We start from the raw sequence: 23,140 nt of genomic DNA on the forward strand, positions 1-23,140 counted from the left end.
ACCAGGATGTGGCCTATGGCTCTGGGTCTGACATAGAGTTGGGTGGCAATAGAGAGGTTATTGGCTCTTGACCATAAGATACAGGAGGATAGTAACTGATTATAATAGAGAAAAGTATTGTCATTCAGCTCACAGTGCACACTATTTCATTCACTGCTTCCTCTGTCCTGTTTTTGCCTTTTTTTCCCCGAGTAGTGAACCGTTTACCTCGTTTGTAATGCACTTTGCTATGACACCTCTCATGATGTCAAACGCTGACACATCTGATCCGTCTTACCCATCATCACTAGGGAGCTGGGAACGGCAAGTGCTTTGACATTCTACATGGTCCAGGGTTGCCTCCCACGATGCCTGGCTGCCACATGGCAGGTTATTTATAGTTTGATGACGCAGGTGTCTCACATCACCACCTGTTGGACCCTTGGCTGGAGCTGCCTCTGCCCAGCTGCCAAACGACCGAGGATGCTGTTGCCACGGAAACTGGATTATGTTGACATCAAGGCCTTTGAAATTGTCGTCCATGGAGACAAAATCCATGTTCCCCCAACATGGCGGACGTGGTTATCAGCCTCCCATAGCTTCTATGAGTCACTACACAGCAGCCAGCCCAGGTGAGGGCCATTTTATAGGGAAAAGTCTAGCCGCTTGTCACCAAAACATTGTAACATCATCCACACACATGAATGCACACACACAAACACACAAGCAAGAGCACATACGAGCCCACACAGTTATTCTAAGGGTAAATTATATTATGTCTGGTAAGTGTGTGTGTGTTTCTTCACTGCATGACTTAATGAACACATGACAATAAACAAATCTCAATCAGCAAACAAACTTTACAATGTCATTCAAATTGCTCAGATGCTATAATTACCATCAAACCTGGCAGAGTGGAAGGAGATTGGGTGTGTGTATGTGGCTTGTGTAAAACTACTGTCTGAGAACACAAGGGACATAATCGGTTTTACCATTGGGTAAGAGACAATGCTGACTACCTCTTATGTTATTCATTAGTCATCAGCACAAGACATTGCAAATAGTCAGCTGCATTGCAAAATGTTATGTGCATTTGCCAAACATGTGTTTCAGTAGAGACTCTGCACTCTGTTTCGTATGTAGTCTATTGCCGTGTAACAGGCTAGGCATAATACGAGGGAAATAGCAGTCTAATTCAGTTATGACTTCATGATTCATTTCCAGACTCCAGGCTAAAACCGAAACGTAACACAGACAGTACATACAGTATGTGAAAACATCAAAGACACACAAAGTCTACACAGCATTTATACTGAGTGTACAAAACATTAGGAACACCTGATCTTTCCATGACATAGACTGACCAGGTGAATCCAGGTGAAAGCTATGATCCTTTATTGATGTCACCTATGATCCCTTATTGATAATCCACTTCAATCAGTGTAAATGGAGGGGAGGAGACAGGTTAAATAAGGATTTTTAAGCCTTGAGACAAATGAGACATGGATTGTGTATGTGTGCCATTCAGAGGGTGAATGGGCAAGACAAAATATTTAAGTGCCTTTGAACGGGGTATGATAGTAGGTGCCAGGTGCACCGGTTTGAATGTGTCAAGTACTGCAACGCTGTTGGGTTTTTCACGCTCAACAGTTTCCCGTGTGTATCAAGAATGGTCCACCACCCAAAGGACATCCAGCTAACTTAACACAACTGTGGGAAGCATTGGAGTCAACATGGGCCAGCATCCTTGTAGAGTCCATGCCCCAACAAATTGAGGCTGTTCTGAGGTCAAAAGGGGGTGCAACTAAATATTAGGAAGGTGTTCCTAATGTTTTGTATACTCAGTGTATATTCAAGATACTGCTGTCATTCTGTTTCGCACATTCTGAAATACAGATGTGCCTATACATGAAATATTGAAATGAGGAGTTTTCAACAGCATTATTCCTGCCAGAAACCCGTTGTTTTGCATAATGTGACCACTAAACACAATTTCTGGTTTGGTCTGCAGCATTTGCATGCTATTTTAATCCTTAAGAGCCTATTGATACACCCGTACGTCAATCTAAGTAACATAATAAAGACATCCCCATCAAAATCCATCAGTTTAAGCTAGAGATATCATGGGCTGCGTCTCAATCCACCACATCCTCCTATGTCGGCCTTCTGCATCTGCGGTGGAAGGTGGCCGAGCTACAGCGGTGTCAGACCAAGAAAACGTCTGTAGCGTCTGAACGGTTTGGCCTACAAATAATATAATATAAATATATATAATAATATATAATATAATAACAAACTATGATGGTGTTCTCCGTTTTGCTCTACGACCCCCACAAGTGTCACGGGACTCGTCTGAAGGTAACCCATACAAATGAATGGAAGTATATGAAGGTAGTTTCGTGCCAACAAAAATAAGGGGTTAAATATGTGTAAAAAAAACAACACTTCAAAACCTTATTCCTTATTAATTTTTTTTACAGGCTTTTTATGCCATTTATGAATGTGTTATTGAATGCGTTTCTATGGGCTATAGTAGTAAAGGCCAAATTCAATATTTTAGATGTTTTATTTATTTATTTATTTATTTATTTATACCTAAAGGGGTCCCCCCCGGCTTAGACTTTTAGAGGTTTAATGACATTCCAAAGGATAGAAGTATACTTTGTATTCTATGTTATATTACGAATTAAGGGAGGGGACCTACATGTTATAGGAACAACATGTGCTTTAGATGAAGAAGGGGAGTGGAAACAAGTGGTGATACTGTATCAGAAGGTATATGGAAAAGTGCAGCAGAAAGCTGTATGTGAATGATGGCTTTCCACATAACGGTTATCGTTGACTTCCAACATTAATCAAATCAAAACACGACTATACAAAACACACTCACAAGTGCCACGTACAACAAATAGACTTCTTCTGATACACTTGTGGATATTTTCCATTAGTTGACTCAGACAACAGCAAAACGACTACAATTCTCCCCATATCATATAATGTCACTCATTATTGAAGATAAGGGAAACTTGAAAGCTGTGTGCGTTTGAAAAACAGAACATTTGTTTCATATTCAACAGTTTCCTATTATGTATTGTTTATGTAGTTTAAGCATCAGTAGGCTTAGCCCATGCTTTTTGCTTTGCAAGTCTTATTTTTGCAGCTCAAGGTAAACAACATAATCAAACGGCAATACATTCTCATAAAATGTTGCACAGTAACCATATGCTTGTGATATTATTCTTATGGTATGCTTATCGTTTGACAAATAGTGAACATTCGACTAGTTTAGAGATTATGTGAACGTAAAGGAGGATACAAAATATTGTGAGTAGGCCTACAGTGCATTCGGAAAGTATTCAGACCCCTTGCCTTTTTCCACATTTTGTTATGTTACAGCCTTATTCTCAAATTGATTAAATAAATGTTTTTCCTCAAAATACCCCATAATGACAAAGCGAAAACAGGTTTTTTGAAAATTGTGAAAAAATACAATTATATATACACTACCAGTCAAAGATTTGGACACACCTACATCAAAACTATGAAATTACACATATGGAATCATGTAGTAAACAAAAAAGTGTTAAACATATATTTTATATTTGAGATTCTTCATATAGCCACCCTTTGCCTTGATGACAGCTTTGCACACTCTTGGCATTCTCTCAACCAGCTTCACCTGGAATGCTTTTCCAACCGTCTTGAAGGAGTTCCCACATATGCTGAGCACTTGTTGGCTGCTTTTCCTTCACTCTGCGGTCCGACTCATCCCAGACCATCTCAATTGGGTTGAGGTCGAGGGATTGTGGACAGTGCATGTCAGAGCAAAAACCAAGTCATGAGGTCGAAGGAATTGTCCGTAGAACTCCGAGACAGGATTGTGTCGAGGCACAGATCTGGGGAAGGGTACCAAAACATTTCTGCAGCATTGAAGGTCCCCAAGAACACAGTGGCCTCCATCATTCTTAAATGGAAGACGTTTGGAACCACCAAGACTCTTCCTAGAGCTGGCCGAACTGAGCAGTCGGGGGAGAAGGTAGTCACTCTGTCAGAGCTCCAGAGTTCCTCTGTGGAGATGGGATAACCTTCCAGAAGGACAACCATCTCTGCAGCACTCCACCAATCAGGCCTTTATGGTAGAGTGGCCAGACGAAAGCCACTCCTTAGTAAAAGACACATGACAGCCCACTTGGAGTTTGCCAAAAGGCACCTGAAGACTCTCAGACCATGAGAAACAAGATTCTCTGGTCTGATGAAACCAAGATTGAACACTTTGGCCTGACTGCCAAGCATCACGTCTGGAGGAAACCTGGCATCATCCCTACGGTGAAGTATGGTGGTGGCAGTATCATGCTGTGGGATGTTTTTCAGCGGCAGGGACTGGAAGACGAATCAGGATAGAGGGAAAGATGAACGGCGCAAAGTACAGAGAGATCCTTGATGAAAACCTGCTCCAGAGCGCAAAGGACTTCTGACTGGGGCAAAGGTTCACCTTCCAACAGGACAACGAACTTAACCACACAGCCAAGACAACGCAGGAGTGGCTTCAGGACAAGTCTCTGAATGTCCTTGAGTGGCCCAGCCACAGCCTGGACTTGAACCCGTTCAAACATCTCTGGAGAGACCTGAAAATAGCTGTGCAGCAACGCTCCCCTCCAACCTGACAGAGCTTGAGAGGATCTGCAGGGAAGAATGGGAGAAACTCCCCAAATACAGGTGTGCCAAGCTTGTAGCATCATACCCAAGAACGCTCGTGGCTGTAATCGCTGCCAAATGTGCTTCAACAAAGTACTGAGTAAAGGGTCTGAATACTTATGTAAATGTGATATTTCAGTTTTTTGTTTTTAATACATTTGAAAAAAATATCTAAAAACCTGTTTTTGCTTTGTCATTATGGGGTATTGTGTGTAGATTGAAGACGGGAAAAATCCATTTTAGAAGGGGTCTCAATACTTTCTGAATGCACTGTATGATGACCATAATCTATGTAGAACTCTGAGGAATTGCCAACTAAACAATTTGAAATGTTTATATTTGACAGCTGAATATGTTTAGAAGGATGGTAGCCTATTGATGGTAAGTGAACAACAACTTGTTTGATATGCCACTGCTGCATATAGCCTGCCATAAAAGGGACATTTGATTTGGAATGGGCCGTGTTCGAGAGCATCAAATGGGTAAATTGTAACTGATCTGCTGAGTAGTATTTATGATGCAAGTTGATTTGTAGATTAGTCAGTCTCGACTTGCGTTTAAAGTCAGCTGCAGTAGAGCTTGCCAGCTTTTAGTCCTAAAAAACGGAAATGAATTACCCTGGTTAGTTCAGCCATTCCTATGGTGGAAATTAATGGGGAAGGAATAGGGTTTTGGGTTAAACGCCAAAAATAAGGTCAGAGGTTAACACAGGCTTAGGAGATCTTATACGTTTTGTTCTATGAGATAATATTGGTCCGTTAACATGGCCTTTATGAATTAAGAAGCCTTGTTTGTGCTTTATTTTACATTTACATTTTAGTCATTTAGCAGACGCTCTTATCCAGAGCGACTTACAGTTAGTGAGTCATTCTATTATTTTTTTTTAGTATTATTTAAAAAAAATCTTTTTTATATATATATTTTACTGGCCCCCCGTGGGAATTGAACCTACAACCCTGGCGTTGCAAACGCCATGCTCAACCAACTGAGCTACATCCCTGCCGGCCATTCCCTCCCCTATCCTGGACGACGCCCCATGGGTCTCCCGGTCACAGCCGGCTACGACAGAGCCTGGATTCGAACCAGGATCTCTAGTGGCACAGCTAGCACTGCAATACAGTGCCTTAGACCACTGCGCCACTCGGGAGACATTACACTTAAAAAATCACAAGAAGTGACATTAGCTGATTATTGCATTGAACAAAATGTATACGATCTCCTAAGCCTGTGTTTACCACAGACATTCTTTTCTGCGTTTATCCAAAAACCTTACAAAAACTCTATTCATTTTCCCATAGCCTTTGTCCAACGAACCATGGCGGAGTTAGTGCCTACAACAATACTATTACTATTGCTCTCCTTGTCGAACGCGCCCAATGTCTTGGAGAATATCAGTGAGTAAGGAAAGGGGTGGAGGCTCTCGAAATGCGTCACTAGTTCACAGGTTGTGACAAACTATTTTATCTGCACTGACTGGTGGCACTCGCAACAAGGCAAGGTCTTGATAATGAATGAGTGAACAACAAAACCAATCAGAGCCTCTATGCAAATGAGGAGCCTTTATAGATCTTGGATGAGCTTTTGGGATAAAGATTCCCTGCGAACTTGAAACTGATCAGCTAGACATCTGTGGATAAAGAGTTAAGCGTGTCTTGCATTTTAAACTTAAAGTATTGACAGCAATTACATCTTCATTACCTTGGTGAACGAGGAAACGGACACTGAACATTTGTAGGCTATTAGACAGTACCACGATTGACCAAACGCATCCATTCATTATTCCCCCCTGCACTTTTAAGACGCATACCTCAACCGATTGATCCGGGAGTGATACAGCAAGATTAGACTGCCGCATTCATTCCACTATATTTTTACACTTTCTGTTCAGCTACACATCGCCATGTCAAGCGATACGTCGGATCAGAGTAGGCGGTTCTGTGTGCTGTCTTGGGATCAGGTGCATCGTTTGAACTCAATCCTCAGAGAAGCAATCCCGATTCACGGCCGCGGAAACTTCCCTACACTCTCTGTCCAACCCCGGCAGATCGTTCAGGTAAAGCGCTTGCGCCACAACTTGCATACTGAGTATATGCTGTCTACTCTGAATCGCTTCATGTTTTGTGATGTACTTTATGTTAGTATGCCAAGTATGCATGTGCTTTGTTGCAAAGAAAATGTCCCTATGGCATATTAAAGTAGTCTATTCTATTCGCCTATATTCTATTGAGAGACCAACCTGGTCTCAGAGCATTTCGTATTATTCTGTACGCAATCCGAGATACCTTTTAGTATGATATGTTAAGTTTTGTATGGTATGAATTTATTTGTAGATGTCCATCACCCATTTTGTATGATATGTTACGAATTACAATTCGTAATATATATGTTACGAATATGCAAAATGTACAATATGTTACGTATTTGCAAAGTGTATGATATATTACGAATTCTAGCTAGATGGCTAACGTTAGTTAGGCTAGGGGTTAAGTTTAGGATTTAGGTTAAAGGGTTAAGGTTAGAGTTAGCTAAAAGGGGAAGGGTTAGCTAACATGCAAAGTAGCAAGTAGTTAAAGTTGCTAAAATGCTGAAGTTGTCCGTGATAAGATTCGCCCTCGCAACCTTTGGGTTGCTTGACGTTTGAGTTATACGCCCACCCATCCACCCCGACCAACCACCCTGCATTTGTTTTAGGCCTTAAGTAACCATCTTTCTTAAGTAACCATACCAAACGTAACATATATCATACTAATTTGAGTGTCTCGGATTTAAATGTAATATGTTAAGTCTAGTCTATGAGACCAGGCTGCTCTGACCGACAGAACTGATGCCTATGATACATACAGTGAGGAGAACAAGTATTTGATACACTGTCGATTTTGCAGGTTTTCCTACTTACAAAGCATGTAGAGGTCAGTAATTTTTATCATAGGTACACTTCAACTGTGAGAGACTGAATCTAAAACAAAAATCCAGAAAATGACATTGTATGATTTTTAAGTAATTAATTTGCATTTTATTGCATGACATAAGTATTTGATACATCAGAAAAGCAGAACTTAATATTTGGTACAGAAAGCTTTGTTTGCAATTACAGAGATCATACGTTTCCTGTACGTCTTGACCAGGTTTGCACACACTGCAGCAGGGATTTTGGCCCACTCCTCCATACAGACCTTCTCCAGATCCTTCAGGTTTCGAGGTTGTCGCTGGGCAATACGGACTTTCAGCTCCCTCCAAAGATTTTCTATTGGGTTCAGGTCTGGAGACTGGCTAGGCCACTCCAGGACCTTGAGATGCTTCTTACGGAGCCACTCCTTAGTTGCCCTGGCTGTGTGTTTCGGGTCGTTGTCATGCTGGAAGACCCAGCCACGACCCATCTTCAATGCTCTTACTGAGGGAAGGAGGTTGTTTGCCAAGATCTCGCGATACATGGCCCCATCCATCCTCCCCTCAATACGGTGCAGTCGTCCTGTCCCCTTTGCAGAAAAGCATCCCCAAAGAATGATGTTTCCACCTCCATGCTTCACGGTTGGGATGGTGTTCTTGGGGTTGTACTCATCCTTCTTCTTCCTCCAAACACGGCGAGTGGAGTTTAGACCAAAAAGCTCTATTTTTGTCTCATCAGACCACATGACCTTCTCCCATTCCTCCTCTGGATCATCCAGATGGTCATTGGCAAACTTCAGACGGGCCTGGACATGCGCTGGCTTGAGCAGGGGGACCTTGCGTGTGCTGCAGGATTTTAATCCGTGACGGCGTAGTGTGTTACTAAGGGTTTTCTTTGAGACTGTGGTCCCAGCTCTCTTCAGGTCATTGACCAGGTCCTGCTGTGTAGTTCTGGGCCGATCCCTCACCTTCCTCATGATCATTGATGCCCCACGAGGTGAGATCTTGCATGGAGCCCCAGACCGAGGGTGATTGACCGTCATCTTGAACTTCTTCCATTTTCTAATAATTGCGCCAACAGTTGTTGCCTTCTCACCAAGCTGTTTGCCTATTGTCCTGTAGCCCATCCCAGCCTTGTGCAGATCTACAATTTTATCCCTGATGTCCTTACACAGCTCTCTGGTCTTGGCCATTGTGGAGAGGTTGGAGTCTGTTTGATTGAGTGTGTGGACAGGTGTCTTTTATACAGCTAACGAGTTCAAACAGGTGCAGTTAATACAGGTAATGAGTGGCGAACAGGAGGGCTTCTTAAAGAAAAACTAACAGGTCTGTGAGAGCCGGAATTCTTACTGGTTGATAGGTGATCAAATACTTATGTCATGCAATAAAATGCAAATTAATTACTTAAAAATCATACAATGTGATTTTCTGGATTCTTGTGTACCTATGATCAAAATTACAGACCTCTACATGCTTTGCAAGTAGGAAAACTTGCAAAATCGGCAGTGTATCAAATACTTGTTCTCCCCACTGTGTGTGTGTGTGTGTGTATATATATATATATAACTACTAATTGACCAAAATCTGTTCAATAATTTGAATTCCATTTTGTAAAAAAAAATGTATGTGAGCTCAATGAGCACACATTGCTCAGTTTCTCTGGAGATAAATCAGATCAAGGCCAAACTGTGTGATGTAGGAGGGACATTTCCGACAGGCCAATGTAATTTAGCGCAGAAAACGTGGTAATTAACTACAATGACCATCATTCATTGCGTGTGCGCGTGTGTGTGAATTCATAACCATAATTTACTCGCAAGACTTTAATCAAATATTTCAGTTGTATCACATTTGTTTTGTTTGACTATTTCATTCCAAGTCATCTCAACTCTATAGAACTGCTGTCAATTTGAGAAGTTCTTAAAAGTAAATAATGCATACTTTGCAGTAATGGGCAGTCACTACAGTACCATCACTTTTATTAATTGTTTTATTCTGTGTTTGAGAATCACGAAAACCGTGATTCTTTTTTAATAACCAAACCGACCTCAAAAAGCGCTAATCACTCAGCACTACTGTGCAGTGCATTCTTGGCCAGTATGCCTAGAGTATGGGGGTACATGGGCTCGCTGTACCCACCCCCAAAAACAGGTTTGTTTAACAGCCATCACAGGAAGTCAAGCATGATGATAATAATGATGACAGAACACTGAGTTTGTATTTAGAATTTTGTGGTCGCACATTGAGATTCGTGGTTGCAAGTACGATTCGCTAATGTGTAATTTAATGTCATAAGCTTGTATCATGACGTGTGAAAACATTTACAATGGTCGCAAACTTGTACTTTGACATTTGAATACATTCAATAAGATTTGTAAGCATAATTTATTTCCAGAATTAGTCAATTTACGACTATGAATATTCTGTTGTGAATCAAAAATACACTCTGAGTTCTATCACTGTTGTCACGTTACCAAGAGATTTGTAAGCTTGTAGAAAGTTTTGTACGTTTGTAGAAAGAGATTTGCAAGTTTTAAAAAGAAACTGGTTTGAGCGGGTTTGGCGGCAGGACCTTTTACTCCTGACCAATCGGCCAAAACTACAGGCGACTATTGCTGCATCAATCAAATCTCAGGAAGTAGCTTGAAGAGAAGTCATTTCTACAAAGTAATGTTATGGCCTGAAGTACTAAAATAAAACTATTTACTTGAAGGTGGTCATCTGTTTTGTGTGCATACATTTTCTGTTGTGAAAAGGCATTACAGTGGTTTGTTTAACATGTGAAATACAATGGTACATTTCAGATTAAATTGACAGCAGCTAATGTTAGCTAGCTAGCTGGCTTCTGACATTCATCCTAGCTTTACTATCAACTGGCTATCTTCATCAGGCAGCTTTAGATGCGAGGGGAAAACAAATATATTTGCTAGATAACCGTCTGATTGATGAAGTTAATTATAAATGCCATTAGCTAGCTGTCAACATGTAGCTAGCGAACATTAGCTAAATTAAAAATGCTGGGGGAAAATCTCCCATCACCATCACTGTAGCTAATAATATTAGGTTCCTAGAAAAGATAAACTATATATTTGCTAGCTATATTTTAAAGAATTGTTACTGACTTTTGAACACTTTTTGTCAAACTACTTCGTTCCACTGCCTGTTTATTTATTGATTAATTGGTGACTGAAGAAGTTGGCAAGAAATATGCCCCTCATGCAAATGGACTGTATTGTTTTTGTATAATTTGGCTGAATAGGCTTGTGCTCATTTTACGAGTGTTTAATTAGCCAAATTACTGACTGACTAGGCTTATTCTTATTCATGTTTTTGTTGTTATTGCATTCCACAAGGGAGTAAGATCATTAGAAAGCAGAATGGTGCCAGACAACCACAGGACCCTTGAGGTATTACAGTCAATGCTTATGAACTGAATTGTGTATGTGAATTGCCCATTTATATCAATGACATTAACAAAATGGTTGGTTTGTTCAGCAACATGTGCAGTAAATGCTAATACTGCTTTGGTGATGAAAGGTACATAATGTATTTGTCATCTACTCATCAGGCCTCTGCATGCTGTGACATGGGCCTAGATGGTGACATATCTGCTTCCAGCTGCCTGACTAAATACTGGGGCCTTCAGTGGTACCTTACCTGACTACAGCAAGAGTCTTTATCTCTGTCTCGTAGCCATTTAACATGTCAACATGTATTTTAAATAACCAGTCATTCATACAAACTGCTACAGACACAATAACTGACTTATATTCACTTGTATATTTGTCCTGTTCTTCAGGCTTGTCTGGGATCTATATTTTAGTTGGCACACCTGTGTCTTAAATACATGACAAAATGTATTCACCCTGGACATGAGACTTGCATTGATTTTAGACCTTTTGCAGTCATGGAAAATGTATTGTTTTGTAACAACTTGAAAATGAACATGAGTAGTTTATACAAAACTTTGTTTGGTGATTGACGTGACTTTCATTAATATGATGACTGTTATTTATCGAATCAACTAACTATGTTTAATTGTTACTCGATTTAAATTAATAATGTAACAATTAACTCATTAGGATTTGGGGCACCACGGAATAAGTTGTTTATAGAGTTACCATCTCATGAATTAAACTCTAAAGGTCTTTACCTATCAATATGTATAAAACAGTCAACATATTAATCATTACCTCTTATCAATCTCATTCTGAATGGTCGCAGACTTCTTGGATCTGCACAAACACCAGCTTTACTTATGATTCCGTACTACCCAAATTGGTTTAATTACTTATTTACTTGCTAACTAAATAATAACACAGAATAACATACACACTTAAAACATGAGGAAAACGTCCCTAGTGGACTAACAACAACATGACTGCTTGGTTATCAAAAGAGGGAGGGGTAGAGAGAGAAAGAGACACTTATCGTTGACACATTTGGAAACTACCCTCAAAGTAATCATAATACTTTGCTCACGAACCACCGCCCATTTGGAGTAAAATCATGAATGTATTTACGTGTAGGTGTCTTTGTTCGTCGATCTCTGTTTAAACCCAGCCTTCTTAAAAGGGGGTTTAGTGGTGTAAGGCTCTGGTTGTCCATCAGAGGTCACAATGTCCTTCTTAGTTGTCTTGGTTTGGAGTGGAGTCTTTCTTCAGAGCAGATACTCGGCTGTACCAGTGATTGTCTGAGAGGGGATTTTCTCCTTTCCAGCTTTTGTGGTTAGTCAGAGTTTGAACCACTTTACACGCACAGCTGCAGCCTGGCAATGTTCGGGTCTAGTCTGGGAGTTGATCTTCTTCACCTTGTGTTGAGGTTTAATGTTCCAACAATTTTCAGACGTGTAGACCACCGTCTCACGTCTTGCTGGTCTTTCAAGCCTTTATGCACTCTTGGTAAAAGGGGCATTCCATCATGCTGACACGATCTCTGAGCTCACTCGGGGCGTGGCTACTGACTGGTCCAAAGTATCATCAAAACTATGATCTCGTTAGAAAACTAAAATCACATTCCTATCTTAACAAACATACTCTCATAATTGTTCATAAATCATGTACAACAAATTGGATGTAAACTTGACAGATAGTGTGTATACTTTTCAAGGTACAGTATATTCTTGATACCATTTTTAATGACATCACAAAATAATAAACACTATGATATGATTATTCTTTAGATCCCCACTGACCATTCCCCACATTCTTATCTTAGAAATATTGTTCCAGTGTTTACTTTTTGGACGTTATAGTTTTGGCGGCAAAAGTCTTCTGGAGACAAAGGGACATTCCAATCAATACTGGAGAGCAAGATATTCCCCTCCTGCCTAATATACGACCGAGTGTTAAGGTGTCAAAACCGGCCTGGTCCCCCCTCTCCTCTTCTGTGGGTGAGAGGGTGTCTGGCTATTGTCAGCCATTGCCAAGCTGGTCTGAGGCCTTAGATCCTCACACAGGACAGTCATCAACCTTGGAAGGATTCTGCACCCACGACAAGAATGGCCAGGGGATGTCCTGGTTGGGGATAGTCGTTCCGGACCCGTCGTCCGGTTGTCCAGGCTGGTAGATCTAGGCAGTAACTTAGGCAGATGTTAACAACGCACAACAATCACAAAATACATCATTACATTTCTTCAGCAAATGAGCAGCGTTGTGGCACTAACTGGTGGTTGTATGGGGAACTTGTTTGTGGCTCTATCACTTCCTAAGTCAAAGAAAAGGAAGTAAAAATTAAGAATAAAAACACAAATAAAAAGATGTACAAAATATAGTTACCACACCTTAATCATCTAATTGGACTGTATTCTATATACGTCCACGGTCTTGGCTAAATTACTCTACAGTGCCTTGCAAAAGTATTCATCCCCCTTGCCGTTTTTTCCTATTTTGTTGCATTACAACCTGTAATTTAAATGGATTTTATTTGGATTTCATGTAATGGACATACACAAAATTGTCCAAATTGGTGAAGTGAAATGGAAAAAAATAACTTGTTTAAAAAAATTCTAATAAATAAATAACGGAAAAGGGGTGTGCATACAGTTGAAGTCTGAAGTTTACATACACCTTAACCAAATACATTTTAAACTCAGTTTTTCACAATTCCTGACATTTAATCATAGTAAAAGTTCCCTGTCTTAGGTCAGTTAGGATCACCACTTTATTTTAAGAATGTGAAATGTCAGAATAATAGTAGAGAATTATTTATTTCAGCTTTTATTTATTTCATCACATTCCCAGTGGGTCAGAAGTTTACATACACTCAATTAGTATTTGGTGGCATTGCCTTTAAATAGTTTAACTTGGGTCAAACGTTTCCGGTAGCCTTCCACAAGCTTCCCACAATAAATTGGGTGAATTTTGGCCCATTCCTCCTGACAGAGCTGGTGTAACTGAGTCAGGTTTGTAGGCCTCCTTGCTCGCACACGCTTTTTCAGTTCTGCCCACAAATGTTCTATAGGATTGAGGTCAGGGCTTTGTGATGGCCACTCCAATACCTTGACTTTGTTGTCCTTAAGCCATTTTGCCACAACTTTGGAAGTATGCTTGGGGTCATTGTCCATTTGGAAGACCCATTTGCGACCAAGCTTTAACTTCCTGACTGATGTCTTGAGATGTTGCGTCAATATATCCACATAATTTTCCTTCCTCATGATGCCATCTATTTTGTGAAGTGCACCAGTCCCCCGTTCTTCACGGTTGGGATGGTGTTCTTCGGCTTGCAAGCACCCCCTTTTTCCTCCAAACATTGGGATATGCTTAACACCCCGGCCATCCTACAATCTAAACTAGATGCCCTCAATCTCACACAAATTATCAACGAACCTACCAGGTACAACCCTAAATCCATAAACATGGGTACCCTCATAGATATCATCCTGACTAACTTACCCTCTAAATACACCTCCGCTGTCTTCAACCAGGATCTCAGCGATCACTGCCTTATTGCCTGCGTCCGTAACGAGTCCGCGGTCAAACGACCACCCCTCATCACTGTCAAACGCTCCCAAAAACACTTCAGCGAGCAGGCCTTCCTAATTGACCTGGCCCAGGTATCCTGGATGGATATAGATCTCATTCCGTCAGTAGAGGATGCCTGGTTGTTCTTTAAAAGTAATTTCCTCTCAATCTTAAATAAACATGCCCCATTCAAAAAATACAGAACTAAGAACAGATATAGCCCCTGGTTCTCCTCAGACTTGACTGCCCTTGACCAGCACAAAAACATCCTGTGGCGTACTGCATTAGCATCAAATAGCCCCCGCGATATGCAACTTTTCAGGGAAGTTAGGAACCAATATACACAAGCAGTTAGGAAAGCAAAGGCTAACTTTTTCAAACAGAAATTTGCATCCTGTAGCACTAACTCCAAAACGTTTTGGGACACTGTAAAGTCCATGGAGAATAAGAGCACCTCCTCCCAGCTGCCCACTGCACTGAGGCTAGGAAACACTATCACCACCAATAAATCTACAATAATCGAGAATTTCGACAAGCATTTTGCTACGGCTGGCCATGCTTTCCACCTGGCTACCACTACCCCGGCCACCAGCTCTGCACCCTCCGCTGCAACTTGCCCATGCCCCCCCCCGCTTCTCCTTCACACAAATCCAGACAGCTGATGTTCTGAAAGAGCTGCAAAATCTGGACCCCTACAAATCATCTGGGCTAGACAATCTGGACCCTTTCTTTCTAAAACTAGCCGCCGAAATTGTCGCAACCCCTATTACTAGCCTGTTCAACCTCTCTTTCGTAACGTCTGAGATCCCCAGAGATTGGAAAGCTGCCGCGGTCATCCCCCTCTTTAAAGGGGGTGACACTCTAGATCCAAACTGTTACAGACCCATCGTACCTTCTCCGCTATGCAATCCGGTTTCCGAGCTGGTCATGGGTGCACTTCAGCCACGCTCAAGGTCCTAAACGATATTATAACCGCGATCGATAATAGACAGTACTGTGCAGCCGTTTTCATTGACCTGGCCAAGGCTTTCGACTCTGTCAACCACCGCATTCTTATTGGCAGACTAAATAGCCTTGGTTTCTCAAATGACTGCCTCGCCTGGTTCACCAACTACTTCTCTGATAGAGTTCAATGTGTCAAATCGGAGGGCCTGTTGTCTGGACCTATGGCAGTCTCTATGGGGGTGCCACAGGGTTCAATTCTTGGGCCGACTCTTTTCTCTGTGTATATCAATGATGTCGCTCTTGCTGCTGGTGACTCTCAGATCCACCTCTACGCAGACGACACCATTTTGTATACATCTGGCCCTTCATTGGACACTGTGTTAACAAACCTCCAAACGAGCTTCAATGCCATACAACACTCCTTCAGTAGCCTCCAACTGCTCTTAAACACTAGTAAAACAAAATGCATGCTCTTCAACCGAACGCTGCTTGCACCCGCCCACCCGACTAGAATCACTACTCTCGACGGGTCTGACCTAGAGTATGTGGACAACTACAAATATCTAGGTGTCTGGTTAGACTGTAAACTCTCCTTCCAGACTCACATTAAGAATCTCCAATCCAAAGTTAAATCTAGAATCGGTTTCCTATTTCGCAACAAAGCCTCCTTCACTCATGCTGCCAAACATGCCCTCGTAAAACTGACTATCCTACCGATCCTTGACTTCGGCGATGTCATTTACAAAATAGCCTCCAACACTCTACTCAGCAAATTGGATGTAGTCTATCACAGTGCCATCCGTTTTGTCTCCAAAGCGCCATATACTACCCACCACTGTGACCTGTACGCTCTTGTTGGCTGGTCCTCACTACATATTCGTCGCCAAACCCACTGGCTCCAGGCCATCTATAAATCACTGCTAGGCAAATCCCCGCCTTATCTTAGCTCATTGGTCACCATAGCAACACCCACCCGTAGTATGCGCTCCAGCAGGTATATCTCACTGGTCATTGACTGGAACAAATTGCAAAAATCTCTGAAGCTGGAGACTCTTATCTCCCTCACTAACTTTAAGCATCAGTTGTCAGAGCACCTTACCGATCACTGCACCTGTACACAGCCCATCTGAAATTAGCCCGCCCAACTACCTCATCCCTATATTGTTATTTATTTTGCTAATTTGTACCCCAGTATCTCTATCATCATCTCTTGCACATCTATCATTCCAGTGTTAATACTAATTGTAATTATTTTGCACTATAGCCTATTTATTGCCTTACCTCCATAACTTGCTACATTTGCACACACTGTATATATATTTATTTCTGTTATATTTTTGACTTTGTTTTGTTTTACCCCATATGTAACACTGTGTTGTTTTTATCGCACTGCTTTGCTTTATCTTGGCCAGGTCGCAGTTGTAAATGAGAACTTGTTCTCAACTGGCTTACCTGGTTAAATAAAGGTTAAATAAAATAAAAAATAAAATAAATAACGATGGTCATTATGGCCAAACAGTTCTATTTTTGTTTGATCAGACCAGAGGAAATTTCTCCAAAAAGTACGATCTTTGTCCCCATGTGCAGTTGCAAACTGTAGTCTGGCTTTTTTATGGTGGTTTTGGAGCAGTGGCGTCTTCCTTGCTGAGCAGCCTTTCAGGTTATGTCAATATAGGACTTGTTTTACTGTGAATATAGATACTTTTGTACCTGTTTCCTCCAGCATCTTCACAAGGGCCTTTGCTGTTGTTCTGGGATTGATTTGCACTTTTGGCACCAAAGTACGTTCATCTCTAGGAGACAGAACACGTCTCCTTCCTGAGCGGTATGACGGCTGCGTGGTCCCATGTTGTTTATACTTGCATACTATTGTTTGTACAGATGAACGTGGTACCTTCAGGCATTTGGAAATTGCTCCCAAGGATGGAGGTCTACAATATAGTATCTCCATCAGGCTCCTGTAAATCAGATGACAAACCTGCATAGATTAACAAAATGAAATGGTACCTGTATTTACTCAATTGAAATCATGACAGCCACAGGTTGTTTTTTTTACACAGGAGTGTACAGGTTTTTGTTCCAGCACTTCACTAACACCTAATTCAACTAACTGTGGTCTAAATTGAACAAAAACTTGCACACAGTTCAGTCCCCTGGGTGTAGAAATCACCCACGTCTGTATTATTGAATGAGCTTCCCAAGTTACAAGCTTACAATTGCATGATATAGAATAATATGTGACTATCTAACCTTGTGAATTAACTCCAAGAACAAGTTTCAATTTAGCTAGCTTGCTAATGGCATTTATCAACTTTATCAATCAGATGGTTAACTAGCAAATATTATATTTGTTTTACCCCCTCATTTAAAGCTGCCTGATTTTAAGCTAGCCAGTTGATAGTAAAGCTAGGATGGATGTCATTAGCTGCTGTCAATTTCGTATGAAATGTACCATTGTATTGTACATGTTAAACAAATTACTGTTACTTTGTAGAAATGACTTCTCCTCTTTAAGCTACTTCCTGAGATTTGATTGATGGAACAATCCAGCTAATGGTTGCAGCAATACTTGTGAATCTCTTTTATACAAACGTACAAAACTTTCTACGAGCTTACGAATGTCTTGGTAACGTGACAACAGTGCGCAGATAAAAAATCTGCGAGTATATTTTTGATTCACAGCAGAATATTAATAGTTGTAAATGGACTTGTAATAATTCTGAAAATAAATCATGCTTGCAAATCTTAGACTTGAAAATGTCAAGTTACAAGTTGGTGACCATTGTTTCATTTTTCACACATGATACAAGCTTGCAACTTTTTATTACACATTTGCGAATCGTACTTGCAACCATTGAATCTCAATGTGTGACCACGAAATTCAAAATACAAACTCACAGGGTTCTGTCATTATAATCCCATACATAATACGTTGCATGGACTCCCTCAGTGTGCAATAAGTGTTTTTAACATGATTTCTGAATGACTACCTCATCTCTGTTTCTGACGGAAAGCTGTGATGACAAATGCAAATTAAACCGACTCTTAACTGAAAGAGCTCTTTGGATTTTAAGAGTAAATTACATGTTTCCTATACATGAACGAACAGTGCATTTTAATGGCGCCACCCCACCAAGTGGATTGAGTTTTAACAACTTTACTACTAACGCCTCAGCTTTAGAGTGTGCTGTTAGTGTCCCACCTTTGTCTTTCCTGAGGGCTTCTAGACACACTTTCTCAGTGTGACTGCCAGTGTCTGTTAGTGCGCCAGTCCTAGCACTACCTAACTATGGAGCACAGACCCAGTGGTGTCAGACTTGGAACATCCTCTTCAGAGATTATTGTGGCGGCCTCTTTGCTGAACCGGTCCTGCAGACCACCGGGCCTCTGTGAAAGTGAAACGCGGCCATCCTTTGACCCCCACGCGGCCAACCTTTGCTCCACTGGTGCACTACGGCCTATGCTAAGGCAAGCGCTTACTACCGGTGTGAATCGCAATGCAGGGGTATAACTCCTATAGCAGTAACTGCTGCTGCCTGGGTTGTGTTCATTAAAGCACACAACGGAAAGCGTTTTAAAACGTTTTGCAATGGAATCCGAAAATGAGCCTTTCTTATTCAATTTGGTGCCTACTGAACACGGCCCTGGAGAAACAGGCATGACCCAGCCAGTGAGTCAGATACACAGTGAGTGGGCCTAACTCTTGTCGTGACGTGACTTACTTTAAAATATGACTGTTATTTATTGAATCACCTAACTATGTTTAATTGCCACTCGATTAAATTAATAATGTAACAATTAACTCATTAGGAATTTGGGGCACCAAGGAAGAAGTTGTTTAACGAGTTACGATCTCCCGAATTAAACTCTTAGAAGATATATATGTTATATATCGATAAGTCACTTATCAAATTATTATTATTATTGATGAATCAGCAGTACACAAATTGGCTTAATTATTTATTTACTAACTAACTAAATAATAACACAATACAAACACACACACAGGTTATTGATTACTAATGTAATACAATGAAAACCGGTCCCTGGTGGACTCAACTAACAATAGCATGAATGCTTGGGTAGAAGGAGGGTCAGAGTGGAAGGTTACTTTGGAAACTACGCTACACGGAAATACAAAATGCTTAAAACCCCACTAAACGCTCATTCGGATTAGAAACGTGTAGCTGTCCTCGATAGTTCAGTTGATGATGTAGGACTCTGGTTTGCCCACCAGAGATCCCAATGTACTTGGTAGAGTTTCTGGTCGTAGTTGTGGTTAGAATGGATACTTCAGATGTACCAGCGGTTGTCTGCGAGGGATTGTCCTCTCCTCTCGTGTCTTTAGTGAAAGTTCTCTAGACGACTATACATGCCAGCTGCAGACTAAAATGATAAGGTCTAGTGCATTGTCTTCTTCTTCACCTCGTGTAGAGGTTGAGAGTTTCAGATTCTCCATTTCAAACGTGTGGACTAACGTCTCACATTTTCTGGTCTTTCTGGTCTAACCATTTTGTAACGTGTAGCTTCAGCTTCACGCTTCTTGGTCTTGTCGAAATTCAACCATTTGCAACATCCGGCTTATACCGTAGTATGCTTGGTCATCCTTTGGTAATGGAGTTGTAGTTTTAAACCATTTTGTAACATTTAGCTCACGCTTCACATCTGCTGGTCTTGTAGCGTGTCAACCATTTTAAGCCGTGGGCTTCCTGATCTGAGGTGAATTTCGTCACAAGGCTTTTTATGCACTAGGGGGATAAGGGGGGTGTTCCATCAAGTTTGTGCTCATCTGAGCGTGGCCACTGACTGAGAACAAATCAATATGGAAAACAATAATCTCATCTAGAATGCTAAAGTCCCATTGTTATCTTCACAAAAGTATTATTATACTTAATCATTTGTTTTATACAACAATTAGATGCAAACCTCATAACTGGGAAGTGTACACCCCCAGAGATAGTTATGTTGTAACACAGTCTTTAATGACATCACAACATAGTAACGAATTAGACATGATTGTTCTTTAAGTCCCCACCAACTATTTCCCACATTCTTTTATGTAGGAATATTGTTTCATTATCCACTTTTGGATGTTGGAGTCTTGGCGGGAAGACTTCCTTTGTCTCACAGGGAAATTCCCTCTCCGAATACTGCATGGCACGGAAAAGAAAGTTTCTGCAAGGAATTTACGACCGGTCATAAAACTGGCTCTCAGGAAAGAGGGTGTTCAAACCTTTGCCTAGCCGGTATCTTTGATCCTCAGCCCATGAGGGAGTCATGACACTCTTCTGCTCTCCATCTGGGCCTGTTAGGTTCCATTCAAACTGATGGTGGTGATGATGAAATGTACTTTTGTGAGCAGTGTATCGATCTCTGCCTAGTGCTTGCACAGCCTATTGACTTTTCCAGAGGCCCATGTTGGAACTTATCGGGAAATGTCTCAAGATGTTTACTTGAGTCTTTGCAGGTTCCAGCGTGTGTGCGTGCGTGTGTGTGTGTGCGCGTGTGTGTGTGTGTGTTCTTTGATTGAATAATGTTGGCGAGGAGGCAGGTGGTCTGGCTCCAAAGTCAGCACATGTTCCACAAGGGAAAGGCATGTCTGTCCTGTATAGGCAACGGGTGCCTTTGGACATAACCAATTACATTTGTATTACTTCTGACATTTATTTTTCTTAATTAAGCATAAAAAGGAATCTATATGAAAGCGTTTGAATATGACTAATACATACTCTATCTCCTTTACCCAGGTGGTGCGGGCACGGCTGGAGGAGAGGGGCGTGTCCGTACGGGATGTGAGGCTGAACGGCTCTGCAGCCAGCCACGTGCTCTACAAGGACACTGGCATGGGCTACAAGGACCTGGACCTGATCTTCGGCGTGTCTTTGAAGGACGACCAGGCTTTCCGGCTGGTGAAGGACGTGGTAATGGACTGCCTGTTGGACTTCCTACCAGCGGGGGTCAGTAAGGAGCGCATCTCGCCGCTGACCCTCAAAGAGGCCTACGTGCAGAAGCTGGTAAAAGTATGCAACGACACAGACCGGTGGAGCCTCATCTCGCTGTCCAACAACACGGGCAAGAACGTGGAGCTCAAGTTTGTGGACTCTCTCAGGCGGCAGTTTGAGTTCAGCGTGGACTCCTTCCAGATTGGCTTGGACTCGCTGCTGCTGTTCGACGACTGCTCGGAGACGGCCATGTCTGAGAGCTTCCATCCCACCGTGGTGGGGGAGAGTATGTATGGGGACTATGAGGGGGCCATGGGCCACCTGTGTCAGCGCATCATCGCCACGCGCAGCCCCGAGGAGATCCGAGGCGGGGGGCTTCTTAAGTACTGCCACTTGCTGGCGCGGGGGTTCAGGCCCATCTGCGAGACGGAGATGAAGGCTCTGCAGCGCTACATGTGCTCGCGCTTCTTCATCGACTTCTCTGACATCTGCGAGCAGCAGCGTAAACTGGAGGCCTACCTGCAGAACCACTTTGCTGGCATGGAGCACAAGCGCTACGAGTGCCTGATGACTCTGCACCATGTGGTGAACGAAAGCACTGTGTGTCTGATGGGCCATGAGCGGCGCCAGACGCTCGGTCTCATCTCCATGTTGGCACTGCGGGTGCTGGCTGAGCAGAACGCCATCCCCACGGTTACCAACGTCACCTGCTTCTACCAGCCCGCACCCTACGTACGTGACATCAACTTCAGCAATTACTACATAGCACAGGTGCAGCCACAGCCACCACTAGTTCACTACAGTAACTCTCACCATACTTGGCTGCACTGTAACTGAGCTAACAAGCATGTACAGGGCAGAGGTGGATGTGGCATCCAATGTTTCTCTCCACTGGGTTGGAGAGAGGAGTGAGGAGAAGGGCTCGGCGGAATGGCAGCATTGCTCTTTGTCTTTCAAAAGAAAAAAAAATACAAAAAAACTAAACAAATGGAAATGCATCTCTTTGCCAAATGTGACTTGACTGAAACTGTCCTTTACTGCTGGATGATTTGAGCCAATCTTCTCTCAACTATTTGTTTTCTCCTTGCACAACATTTGTAAGGCTGATGGTCCTTTTCACATGTAGCAAGAATGTTGGAGTAGTTCCTTATTTAAGTGAGACATCTTTATGAAGTTAGATTTGTTAAATAAGAAAAGAAAAACATTTATTTTGGAGGAAACAAACTATGAAGCTCTATTTTCAGACTGCTGCTTCAGTTGACTTATTTTTTAAACAACATTTACAGGACCAAAGATTTATTTTGTTGTTCAGAACTGAAGGGATTATTGTGATTTCGAAGTGCCTAAAACTATCTGAGCAATTTACAGAAACGCCTCTAAAGTGAGAGTTGTGCTTTTTAAAGATGTTTGTGTTGCCTAGGTTACTCCAAATCTCTTTTCAGGGACAGAGGCATTCATCTTCATGCGATAAAAATAAATAAATAAATAAATAAACTCCCTATCTTTGTGTTTTTTATTCCGAAATATGTGTGTTGTAAGCATAGCCTGTGTAAATGGGAAAGAAAGGCCTTGATACCAAAACATATCTTGATGTCCTTGAATTGAATTAGATCAACCTCCTAGGTTATGGATCCTGTAATATGTTGTGCATGCATCTTTAACTACCCATATCGTGATAGGATTTCTACACCATAGAAACTGTGGGGACTGTAAGTTGTTCTAGATAATAAC

At 41.7% G+C, this 23,140-nt stretch overlaps 1 protein-coding gene across 1 annotated transcript; it reads left to right on the top strand.

Annotated features, from left to right (window-relative positions):
* The first annotated feature begins 6,226 nt into the window (after window positions 1-6,226).
* Window positions 6,227-22,889, top strand: LOC311126970 (terminal nucleotidyltransferase 5A-like). Its single transcript, XM_084158695.1, has 2 exons — window positions 6,227-6,727; window positions 21,215-22,889. The coding sequence occupies exons 1-2, from the start codon at window positions 6,575-6,577 to the stop codon at window positions 22,244-22,246; spliced, it is 1,185 nt and encodes a 394-aa protein (XP_084014821.1). The 5' UTR covers window positions 6,227-6,574; the 3' UTR covers window positions 22,247-22,889.
* Window positions 22,890-23,140: the final 251 nt, after the last annotated feature.

This window comes from Coregonus lavaretus, assembly GCF_964263955.1.
Source record: "Coregonus lavaretus genome assembly, chromosome: 3".
Taxonomy (NCBI): domain Eukaryota; kingdom Metazoa; phylum Chordata; class Actinopteri; order Salmoniformes; family Salmonidae; genus Coregonus; species Coregonus lavaretus.

Coding starts and splice junctions, on each gene's coding strand:
- LOC311126970 (XM_084158695.1), top strand. CDS start 6,575: ATGTCAAGCGATACGTCGGATCAGAGTAGGCGGTTCTGTGTGCTGTCT. Junction 6,728..21,214: donor AACCCCGGCAGATCGTTCAG/GTAAAGCGCTTG, acceptor TCCTTTACCCAG/GTGGTGCGGGCACGGCTGGA.